The sequence below is a fragment of the Boleophthalmus pectinirostris genome, unplaced genomic scaffold (assembly GCF_026225935.1).
Source record: "Boleophthalmus pectinirostris isolate CB_2022bp ecotype Guang Dong unplaced genomic scaffold, ASM2622593v1 HiC_scaffold_23, whole genome shotgun sequence".
NCBI classification, from domain to species: domain Eukaryota; kingdom Metazoa; phylum Chordata; class Actinopteri; order Gobiiformes; family Gobiidae; genus Boleophthalmus; species Boleophthalmus pectinirostris.
Window position 1 is genome coordinate 18581385 of NW_026571207.1, and position 12916 is coordinate 18594300.

A 12916-nucleotide genomic window follows, 5' to 3' on the forward strand; every position below is an offset into this window, starting at 1 on the left:
AATCACTGCATTAGCTCCAAGGAAGTGATCATACTCTAAAGATTCTGTAGAGCGGCTCTGGCCCCAAAACAGACATGTACACTCTGTAGGTTTGTGTTAAAGGAAATTCATTGATTCACAATTGGCTGCAGGTTCTGGTGCTTAGATTCAGATCAGAGAGGCATTTTAGGATTTAAACTAACTGGATTTCAACATTGAATCTGGCAACCCAAATGAGAGCCTCATGAGGCTCATTCTGCTTTCTGATTGGATAATCATCTTGACAACCATAACACCAAATTATAACATAAATGGGACATCTTGTCCAATATTTTTGCCATTAAGAATGAATCACCAACTGCTGCCAATAAAATTTTACCCTTATACTCTTCTAGTGGTCAGTTTTCTCAGCGATCCTTTTTGCTAGACAGTTTTTAATGATTTGTACTGTATGACCTTTACAATCAATGGCAGCTTTCTGAATTACACAGTTTGCTGCAGTTTGTCAACTTTTATAATTGTTGTTTCTGGCAAGACATTGATTCCGTAACATTCATCCACAGTTCCCTCTCTGTAGACTACCACCACTCTGAGAAAACACCCAAAGCTACTTAACAAATGTTCAGGCCGAGTGCCAGTTTTATTCCTCTTGCTACACTGCGGCTCATGCTAGGCTAGTCTCCCACTCTCTGCTCTCTTTGATTGACTGTGTGGTCCCATCCCAGGAGAGTGTGTTGGGCTCTGGCTCTGCAAACCACAACAGTCACCCCACTCTTCCTATTTAATAGCTAGCTGCCTCTTAACCACTGGCTGCTAATGAGAGACAATCACGGACTTTATCCTCTGCATAAATTTTTGTAATTGCTTTTTGTCTTCCAATAAACATGAGCAGTGAATAAGAATGAGGATTATTCGAGTGGCCATTTTGGTTTATTTATGATGGTATGAGCACAGTCCTTATTATTGCTTGTGTGTGCATATAGACTATAGTGCTGTATATAGTGAGATTGGTGCAGGAGTGACGTGTCTCCTGGGATGATGTGGTGGGGTGCATATTAAGGATGGCACTCGGAACACTGCAGAAAGTGTGTAAAAGGTGCTGACAGGATGTGGTCCCTCCTCATGGGGGGAAAGGAGTAGTGCTGTAAAGCTGTCACATATGCTATAGTTCATTATGATTCTAGCTGCGAAGCAATGATGCAATAGATCTGTGCTTTTCAACTGCTCTGAATACAAGACTCAATACGTATTTATGGATTCATTTTTTTGCCTATACACTATTTTAAAAAAATCTTCAAATACTCCAAATGCTGATATTATAGATGTTTATATGTTCATAATTTGTAATAGTAAATAAAAGGCACATGATGAGTTCCTGTCTGTCATGAATTTAATATAATTAAAACACTTTGCTGAACTAATTTTCTATTTGGCATGAGATTGCAGTTGTTATGATTATGCGTCCAGTAGATTGTGGATTTGATAGCTGTGCCTCTCACTATAATAACTGAATGGGTTGTTTATGTGCTGTGAAACGTGTACACTCAAATAGCTTTTTAGTGAATGAATATGACATTGAATTGTTTTCTGTCTGTTTGTGAATACAGTAATTAACTGACTATTGTGCAGGATGTAAGCCACCTGAAAGTTGCTTCAGTAAGAACTGTCCAACTATCTTCTAGTGTTATGAAGCAAATCATTTATTTAACTTTGTAGTTATAAATGCTGACACTAAAACTTTATTCTACACTCCATCAATCCACTTTTGGCCATGGCCCACCCTCGAGTTTGACTAATGTTCCTGCCTTAAAACCAATCTGCAATATTTTACCAGTATCCCCGGCTATGGTTTTGACAAGCAACCTCTGAATTTCTTCTTTCCAAGGCAGTGATTCAATTTTATACTTCACTGAGCTGATGTTCTCAGATGAATATGATTCTCCACTTAACGATTCAAACGTTAATTCAATAAGCCGGCCTCTTTTGCCAACTGCTTCTGCTCGCCACTGCGTTTCTCATTCCCTCATTGTTGGCATGTGAGCTGTGAAATCTGAACACTGCGAAGAACTGTGCTAGAGCCTTACTAGCACCTTTCCAACTTGGAAAAAAAATCTGATGAAGATAAGGCATCATACATTTCTAATTGGCAGTCTCATATAGGCTCAGTTTACAACACAGTGAGTCTATGTGTCTATGAAGTCAAGCATTAAGTAGCATTAAGTGGTCTACTTTGTCTCATTTCTGATTCATCTGGGAACTAGAACAATAACTATACACTACATCTATTCAGTGAAATGCCTGTAGTGCCTTTTGATGTGCACCGATTTTGCAGTTCCATTGACCTACACTATGCCATTCTGACCCACGTAATAGTAATACAACAATAATGGCTTATGTTTTTATTACACTTTACAAGCCTGACAAGCCTTGCAAAGTGCTATTCTGTAGTTATTATTCCTTGTGTAGCCACAGCTGCCTCTTTCCTCCTGCACTACAGATAAGAGTCCTTGAGCCCTCTGCTCCCATCTGTGTTGCTTTTCTCGTCCAAATTACATGTTTATCATTACAGACTGCTTTAACTGGTTTTCAATACATAGCCTACCATATGTTTTTAAACATATGAAAAAATGTAACTATATTACACTTATTTCCTGATATATGTTATAATGTTGTTTCATCACAAACATACCTGAAGTTGTGTCGTGTTTCACATGTTTAACACACAAACCCTGTATGTTTAGGCCATAGATCGTATATATGAATAGACATAGCTAACACACTAGCCACCGCATGCCAAATAGGAAGTGTGCCAGGAGGCTCTTACGGCTCCGTCTGACCTTGGGTCCAATTGACTTACATTGGGATCTTGTCTCCCCTCTCTCTGTAACTGCTGCAGCGAGCCTCATCATTTTGGTCTTAAAATGTTCCTATTAACCCCACTCTACATGATCCAGAATTTTACGCAATTTTGTCCTTAAAAAAAAATCCTAATAGGGCCTAGCTCCAGATTCGCTCCTATAACTGTTAGCATCACGAGCCTCATTTGAGCGACGCTGAACGCTATGTGACACTCGCTTAGTCCACTTCATTTATACAGTCTATGGATTAGGCTGAGTTCTTCTCTCAAACACAAAAACTCCATACACCCTCATTAGAATCATTTGGATCTTTTCAGCCCTGGAAATTGCCCATTTCTACTGAACCAAATGTGAAAGGTAGTTGTTAACTTGAAAAATACCGCTACCTGACATCACAAGGTGGAACAGAGCATTTTGAACTTTGGAGATGTAGACAGACTTATAATAAAGGATTATTCAAAAGTTTAAATAAAGCAAAACACAACTCTAGGTCTGTTTTTGATCATATAATAACACTGTAACATGGCTAAAAGCTCACAGTAGCCAGTTGTGCATAATGTAGGACCTTTGAATGTTATACTTCATGTTATCTTCTTTGGAAAGCTAATTCTCCTTGCATATAGTAACCTATACAGTAATGTAATGTTGGTTGGCTATACTAAATATTGTTGTTCTTGTTGAAAATATTATTTTTTTTCTTTCCTGCAGCCCTCGAAATGGGAAGATGCGTGTTCTGAGTTTTAAGATGGGTCTGGTGAGTTTGTGCAACGCCGACGTCCAGGAGAAGTACAAATGTGAGTGTGATGTTTGTCCCTAATGCATCTGCACAGCCCTCAACAATGAAGCAAAACAGAGCCCTAGTAAATGCCAGCAGAACATAAAGGCGTCCACTTAGTCTAATGGAGGAAATGACTTGGGCCCTGTAATGCAGAATGCTTTCTTTACATACACAGTGTACTGGGGGGCTTAAAAGGATTGCTTGTCAGAAATTCAATTCATGTGTTCACATCTCTAAGGCTTTCTCTTCAACTAGCACTGATTTGACTTTTATTATAAATCATGTCACCACATTCATTAACCCGGCTGAGATCGGATTTTACTGTTTGGAAATGGTTTATAAACTGCTTTTTCATCTGGGGTAAAATGGTGAGTGAGCTTTGAGTCCACAATAGCTGATGTGAGCAGCTTGTATTTGATAGGGGATACAGGGGAACACAGAGAAGCTGAGGCAGGTTTACTCATGCCTGGCACACCATCTGTGATAACACATTGGTTATCAATTCAAACGTGTGTGAGGCGAGACTGAACTCTTTCTCTGGGCTTAGGTGTATGTGGTTGCTATTAGAGAGTACTGTCCAACAAACTTCATAAATGTATATTAAGAATTAAAAAAAATATTTATCTATGTACTGTACTGTATATGGTAGCAATTAAACTCCAGGAAACCACAGTACAGTGATTCATATATTAATTATACTTCATTTTTTTACATCAGATTTTTCCTGATTCCTTTGTGTCAGTGCAGGTTATCTGTATGTGTTCAGGCTTTTGAGGTTACCATGGTCTTGCTCCGCTTTTTTGGTGGGTCTTGCACTGCCTGCTTGTCCCTAGGGGGATGTTATTGCAATGCCTGAAATGTTCCAAAGCATGGCATTAAACTTTTATATTTTCTTACCTGTCCAGCCAGAAACACATTTTTGACAAAAGTTGATGAGTGGGTCTGGAACCGTATCCTTTTACCCCATTTCACATGGACTTGGTTGACTGGCAAGATTAACCAATCAGAGGACTCAGGTAAAGGAGTGAGAGAGAATTTTGTTCTGAATGTCACAAAACTTTTCAAGAACAAATGTCTTCCACATTTGAGAGACACGTGATACAATTTAGCAGCTGTGGTTCGACCACCCCAAAATAGTACGTGGTTTGTCACACTCTGTGGTCCGATTCCAGACCCTGTTGGATTCAAAGTAAAAAAGACTGGCTCTTCAGACAATATATTTCTATGGACACAAGCTGACAATACATCAGGCACAAGTCAGATTTGTGAAGAATTGGGCCCACTCACTGTAAGAATGCATGTTTTTTAATCAATAAAAACACTTGTACAGTTATTGATAAAAAGCAAGATGGATTATTTGCCTTTGGAACTTCCCAGGCTAACAATAACATCTACAGAGTTGCACTGCATAGTGCACCTTTAAGAGTGGTGAGAAAATAATTGTATGATTTACGACATCAGAGAAAAATTTGCCTTGGTACTGAATGAGATAATTTACCATTCCCTGCACATTCACCAAATTTTTATTTAAAAAAAAAAGAATAATCATTTGAGAAAACTGTAGCAACCTTCCAAATAACAAATAAAATGACCCTAGCATTATGTTTTGTTTTTGTTCAAAATTGTTTCCTTATCTTGACTGAAACAACTGAGAGGAATCTGTAATGACATTTCATTTGCTGTTTATTGAGTTTTGCCAGAAACTTTCAAAAGCTGAAATTATGTGTCAGGGCAGACAAGGCTGAATTAATAATCTCACTTTCAAAACTTCATAAACAGACCACATGAGCTGGGGCCCCAGAGTCTTAATAGAGTGTTTGTGCTGAATGAATAATGTCATTTCCACTATTTAAAAGAGTTTAGTGCCATTGTAACTGTCCAAGGACACAGTCACCTCAGTACAGAGCTGCACACACTGTTGACGAGCTACTTCAAATGTAAATGACTTGTATATTGTGATTCATAAATCCAGACCTGAAAAATTCATCCCTTTCAAACTATTCAAAGACAGTTTAATATGAAGCTCAGGTTATAGGGACGGTTTAGACGATACAGATTCGGATGTAGCTAAATAAAACACACAGTGGTCCGTGTAACAGCATCTTAAGACATGTCCTGTGTACAAAGGATTCTCTTGTTGTGTAGCGAATCAGAAAGCACTATGGGTTGCCAGATCTGACGACCTAATCCAGTATGCAACTAGAAAAGCACTCAGAGAGCGCAGACCTCCGCCAAGGACTACCCCCATTTTTTATATAAATTGCGATAAAATCAGTCTTCTGGATCAGATTCGGATCAGCCTTTGGAATATGAAAGAGGATCCATCCCTGAGTCAAATTTCATGGGGTTTGGTCAATAATTAACCGAGATATTGAGAAACAAAATTTTTGGCTCCATTTACCACAATGTTAACAAAAATTTCAAAGTGATCCAGAATCCAGGATTTCTTCCGGATCACCCCCAAAATGAAATCAGTTCTTCCTTTTCACATTTCCAACAAATCCTGAAAATTTCATCAAAATCGGTCCATAACTTTTTGAGTTATATTGTTAACAGACAAACAAACAAACAAACAGACAAACACCGGCAAAAACATAACCTCCTTGGCGGAGGTAATAAAAGCAAAATAGCTCTTTATGGTATGTGGTCTTAGTACATGACAGCTATTAGTATCCCAGGTTCAACTGTATGTCCATTTTTAAATCAGTAGGAGCACATTTTACAGCTATTAACTGTATCATAACACTGACTATATTCTCTTCCTTTTTCTTCATTTCGTTGCAGTCTTGTTCCGTCAGGTTGCGTGTCCAGGTGGCACCACAGACCAGCGGCACCTCAGTATGCTGCTCCACGAGGCCATCCAGATCCCCCGACAGCTGGGAGAGGTGGCAGCGTTCGGGGGCAGTAACGTGGAGCCCAGTGTCCGCAGCTGCTTCAGAGTGGTGAGAGCAAACTACCTGACATGTCCTACCGATCGTAGTCATTAATATGCAGTTTTATACTAAACCAACCTTATATTGAAAATATATTCAGAATACGAATTTGAGTGACTGTATTATGATATTTGGTGGCATTAGTGAGAATGAAATAGGGTAACATAAAGCTGGTTTAATTATATGTCAAGTTTTTACATTATAATTTAGTGCAACTCAGTGTGAAGTGTGTGAGCTGTGAGTATTCAGGATGCAGTGCTCTAGTTGGGCCATGTATCAGAATACTTTCTAATACAGATATTCGGTATTCTATAACTAAAGAGTATTCCAACACTGCCTTTAATACCATTACAAGTAAGGTAAATATTTGAACTTTAAATTACACTGGTGAGCATTTTTTTTTACTTAACAAAAGTGAGGAATGAAAAAAACACCAGCATCTTGTGAATCTGACAGCTGTGGAGTCCATTGTCCTCCGCTCTAAGTCAGACTCTTTTGAAGTGGTTAAATGCGGGAGAGGGACTGCACAGATTGTTACAAAGCAGCAGACATTACATCAGATGAATATTTCATTGTGTTGCTTTTAATGCATATAAATCAGAGCCAGCAGATGCTTGTTGTACCCACTTTATATCGAGTCCAGGGGAAGTCTGTGTTGTTAAATTGGAAGTAGCATAAACATGTATGCGATGATATGCTGAGGGCTAGGCTAAATAAAAAGTCTATATTAAGTTGTTTTAAGTTGTTCTGAGCTGCTGAAGCTGGGTTTTAGGCTGTGTGACCTGCACCCACCAACATTATACACAAAACCCCAAATCTTGAAACTATTGTTGTGGTCGGACCATCACTTCTCATAAGTTGGCCCCTCTAAATCTGTTTAAGTCCCTAATTTCTGAAGCACATCCTAATTAGCCAGACTTTATTCTGGGCCATGCTCAGCGTTTCTGCGGTGGCTGATTAAATCAATGTCTTCACCCATTTGCTCCATGTGAGGGCATTTAGCTGCAGATGAAATATCCATGTTGTGAGAATTGGGGCCTGACCCATGTGCCCGTTTATCACTTGGCTCAGATATGATTGACATTTGCTGGCACTGCAGTCTGGCTCTGCACCAGCATACAGCAGCAAACGTACGCTCGCAATGATTCTGTTGGCAAAGTTTCAGTGCACTGAGGTTATTAGATCAAAGTCAACTTTGGAAACAGTGAATACACAGAAAATGCTTATGCTTTTATTCGGTGGAGACATTTGGATTCCACAAAGTTGTGCAGTTTAGAGGATGAGGGGCACACAGCAGTGTTTTGATAGCAGAGCGTTTATTCCACAGATTTTTATTGATGTTTAAAGCTCCCATCTGCTCAGTGCAGTTTGGGACACAGCAGCGTGAGCAGAACAGTCAGGTCCAGGTGTGCGCTGAGCGAGAGGTTGTTATCTGACCTCCTGTGAGGAGCCGTCTGTCTCTGAGCTCTGGAGAGGAGCTCCTTATCCCCAGAGGCCCAGCACCTCCACATGCCCTGCCGCGCTGTGAGCAGCACACACACACACACATTTATTATGCTGCTCTGCTTGAGCAGTGGAGGCAGCCCCAGGGAAATCAACCTCTTAATGCATCTCTGATGCAGACTTAATGAGAATTTAGCACATCAAGGATTCTCTGCGCTTGGCAAGTCATTCTTTTATTAGCTTTACTTCCTTTTATCCCACTTTCTGGAATTCTCAGCAAGGAGGTGCCCAGACACAAATAGGCAGCCCCATGTCTGCTGTCTCAGTCGGGTAATTATGTCTTTAAAGTTAGCACTAGCATTGACCTTGTTATATAGGTGGATCTAATTTCTCTGTCTCTGAATTTGCTCTCTGGTGCCTCCACATTGTTCTAATGTACAGCACTGTGCTCAGGCCCCAGGGAAAGCCACCATTGAGGTGTCTCACTTCCTGGAGTGGACAAGCCTGGAGCCTCAGTCCATAGTGTGGCTGCCCGTCCTGCACCGCGTGGCTGCGGCCGAGTCCACCAAGCACCAGGCCAAGTGCTCCGTGTGCAAGCAGTGCCCCATCAAGGGCTTCAGGTGAGGTCCATTTCACCGCAGGGCTGCCACTTACATCAGCACCGTCAGACAGCCTGTGATTGACAAATGCATTGTAACTCTGAGTCCACTGTCATAAGCTTTTCTTACACTGGACTAACATCACCTGTGTCTGTTGGTTATGTGGATCTGGACAGGTATCGCAGTCTCAAGCAGTTCAATGTGGACATCTGCCAGACCTGCTTTCTGACCGGACGCACAACCAAGGGAAAGAAGTTACACTACCCCATCATGGAGTACTACACCCCCGTAAGCCAAGCGCACACTGACGAAATACAAATGTGAGGCTTTAGAAAAAAGTACAAACAGCTCCTGGTATCAGCAGCTCTAGATGAGTTATCTACTCAGCAGCCTGCCATCTTTTTACTGCGTTGACTCTTATGTGATGTCCACTTTTTTACCATAATCTGATATATATCATATATCATTTAGGTGTGACTACACAGCAGCTACTTCTAGGCTCACATACTAACATTTACCACGGTACACTTTTCTACATATCTAACGTTTACTATGGTACCCCTTTCATACATATCTAAAATGTTCAAACTTTTAACAAAGATGATACTGTCGAAAACGGATGATTCGTAAAAGTTTAAATGTTAAATAGTTGTTGTAAAAAGTAACCAAAATGATGGACCAAAAATGAAATAAGGTCTTCCAGTAATTCTTAAATTGTGTGTCCTGTCTGTCCCTGCCTTCTGCCTCCCATTGACTGTTAAATTGCATGACAGACAACATCAGGGGAGAAGATGAGGGACTTCGCCAAGACTCTGAAGAACAAGTTTAGGTCAAAGCAGTATTTTACCAAGCACCCACAGAGAGGCTACCTACCTGTACAGTCTGTGCTGGAAGTTGAGGCCTCCGAAACGTGAGTCCCACTCCAACACCTCTTCCTCCTTAAACACGCTCATTATCACACCTGGCCAACCTATTTCAGCTAAATGGGTCAAAAGGACATCTCTTTGACTGTGATTTCCATAATGATATTCTACTGTGCACTGTCTGAATGCAAATATTCTGAGCACATGAGCGAGTCTCACCCAAAGGTAAAAACAAGTGCAATGAGATCACTCCAAACAGCGCTCAGGGCCACTGCAGTACCACATACAAACAGCATCATTATACATGGACACGTCTGTCTATGGAAGGCTCTACTCTTTAACCTATAGGAGGTAAACATTAGACCACATATGTAGGTCTTTAAAAGAGGTTTTGTCTAAGTGACATTTCAAATCAAATCTTCTACAAAAGGTTAATGTTTTGACTTTTAATTGATCCATCTAAATCAGTATGCAGGAAGAGAGACTTATACTGTGGATTTTGGCAATGCAAGTTCAGAAGATAGAATTATATTTTCAGTGTATAAAAGGGCATGCTCAAAGTGGCAAACTGCTTTAAATCTGAGGATTTAGTAAGTAATAAGTCACAGATTATTGCTTTGCATGTGTCTATATCTAGCATAGTGGTTTCTAACCTTTTCCTCCCAGTGACCCCTGTTTTACATTTGGATACCGAAACAATCTGACAAACCATTGTCTTTTAAGAGATGTTTATGGATATCCACAGATAATATACAGTTAGCAATAAAAGCAGGGAAGCAAGGAAAAGGAATGATAAGAATATATGTTACAGTAACTTAATATGCCCTCCCTTGGTCATAAAATTGATCATAGATCAGTTTTCTTTTGTTTCAGCTTTCTAAGAAGCTCTGGGTAGCCAGAGACATCTATTGCTTAATACTTAAGAATAAAAAAATATATAAATGTATATAAAAAGTGTGTTATGTAAATCTTGGTATAGGATCTTTCCTCTACCTCTGCTTTTAACCATGAACAGTTTATAATGTTGGGATGTCACATAAACCCAATCAATTGTAAAGGCGAATGATTTGTTATTATTCAGTTTTGTCATGTAAACAAGGTAAATAATAGGGTGTGTTCATTATTATTATTTGTATGTGTTTGGCCTTATATGCAGCCAGAGCTTTAGAAAATGTTTGCAACCTATAGCATCTGTTCATTCTTGCTTCACCTGCTTGTGATCAACAACAAATCAGCCAAAGTTACTGAACTCACTCACATGGATATTGATTGAATGTACCATCAGATAATTTATGTTGGGGTTAGGTGCAGATGACTGCAGGGGTTGAAAGTATAGCGAAATACCACCTATCTGCAAATTACCAGTTAATCTACAAAATGAAACAGCAGATTCAGTATTAGAGTAAGCTGGTAATCTTTCATAGTCAGTTACTTTGCTCTGCTGTGCTATTGTATGTTGTCTTTCTTCTCTCGCCAGGCCCTGCTCGTCCCCCAGGCTGCCCCATGCCGACACGCACAGCCGCATTGAGCACTACGCCAGCAGGTACACAAATGTACACCACATGCAATTACTAAAGTTTTCATACTCCCCTTTCTTCTCCTTTCCTCTTGGTAATAAGTCCAGCTGGCCCGACCTCTGGCTCCACCACCACTTGTTGATTGAAGTATTGATTTGGCTGTGGTCCTGTACTCTAGCCTGGGCGAACACTTCTGTTCCCGAGTGGGATGTGTGTCAGGTGGGGTCATGGGGCGTCTGTGTTGCTGGCGGCTGGATGTTTCTAGCTGCTCGTTGCTTGCTAGGGTTGTGCAGATCGGGTTGTTCACCTGGGAGCTGTCCTTGTGGGTTAGTATCTGTCTGACAGGTTATAAACAGAGAGGGACATTGGACACCCCCTCTGTGCTGGCAGCATAGCCAACAGTCCCATTGTGTGCAGTGAGCCAAGAGCAAACCAGACCAGGCAGAATTGTTCCTCCGTTCTTGTCCTTGTCTTATCTCAAATCCCAGTCTGCTATTGTCTCTAAACTGCAAATGTATTTTAGACTTCATTCATGCCCGACTTTCCATTTTATCACAAAATCTTTTCCCCCTAATTTATTCACTGCTTCTCATACAGTTTTTATACCACTACCGTAGGCACTAGGGGACACGGCCAAAATTAACCATAAATGAAAAAGAGTGCCAAGGGGGAAGGCTTATTTAATTTTAATGAAACAGAAATCTACTGGTTTTGGGCTGACCTTAACAAAGTTTGACAGGGAATGTTATAAGGTCAAATAAGATTCTACTGCTGCTAAATCTGTACTTTCATATGAACTCATAATCATTTAAAAAGTCTTTCAGTGGTTGTGTTGCTGTGTGTATTTTTATCACTCTAGTTTGTTTGGTTTGATGGTCAGAAAGATAATCCACAAAGAAGGACTTTGATTTCATTTTAAGAAAAGGTCACGAGTGGGCGAAGGGATTATCTTTTTGCTAAAGCCACAGTACAAATTGCAAGATGTTGCAAAGTGAAGTTACACTAATATTTCTGTTGCAGCTCAGCATTCAGTCTGAAAGTGTAATGTCTTGATCGAGGTTAGCTCAGTTATAACCTCCACCATAACCGTAACATTTTAAAGGTCCTATATTACACAAAATAGACTATTGTGAGCTTTAAGCCATGTTATAATGTTGCTACATCCTCAAAGACATACCTGGAGTTGTGTTTTGTTTCATTCACACATGTTTGAGTAACCCTTTCTTATTAGTCTGTCTACATCTCAAAGTTCAAAATGCTCTTCTCAACCTTAGGAAGTTTTCAAGTTAACAGCTCCTTTTACTTTTTGTTTAGTAGAGATTGGCAGTTCCAGGGCTGAAATCATCCAAATGATTCAAGTGAAGGTGTATGGAGTTTAAAAACACAGTGGAGCACCTCCGGTATTACCACATGACATCACAAGGTGGAACAGAGTGTTTTGTATTTGAGATAGAGCAGCCTAAATATGCAGGGTTTATGTGTTAGACATGTGTGAATGTTTATATGTTTTATTTTATATGGTTTATATGTATCCTTGGTGAATAATAATCCTTGGGTTAAGTAAATGTTGAAGATGCATGATGAAACTAACACTGTCAAAGAGTATGTCTCAGCAGTGTTTGGACTCTGCCATGCTCTCTGTCTTGAGTAAGCACTGCTCCACAGACAAAGTTGTTATGAAAATGGGCCATTTTATCTCTTCTTCAACAGCATACAGAACAAACTGTTATCATCGTTTGCTATTTCTTTCTTTTTCTCTCCAGCTCTTTACTTGCCAGTTTGCATAAGAGGTTTTATATTCACCACATTTCAAATCTAGAATGGAACAAAAATACTTCTGTTGCTTTTCTTCTGTAGAGAAAATGCACTTTTGGAGAACTATTTTGTCATAACTTTTTGATCTTCATGGTAAAATTGAAATAAGCTGTCCTCTGAGGAGTATCAGT

The 12916-nt window shown here is 39.9% G+C and overlaps 1 protein-coding gene across 1 annotated transcript in view; it reads left to right on the top strand.

The window, feature by feature from the left end:
• The window catches only part of drp2 (dystrophin related protein 2), a 34734-nt gene extending 25230 nt beyond the window's left edge, over positions 1-9504 (top strand). Inside the window, exons 11-15 of the mRNA XM_020923601.2 lie at positions 3546-3631; positions 6400-6557; positions 8445-8611; positions 8767-8878; positions 9364-9504. Coding sequence (XP_020779260.2) covers positions 3546-3631; positions 6400-6557; positions 8445-8611; positions 8767-8878; positions 9364-9504 — 664 coding nt within the window. The remainder of the gene's footprint in view (positions 1-3545; positions 3632-6399; positions 6558-8444; positions 8612-8766; positions 8879-9363) is intronic.
• Positions 9505-12916: the final 3412 nt, after the last annotated feature.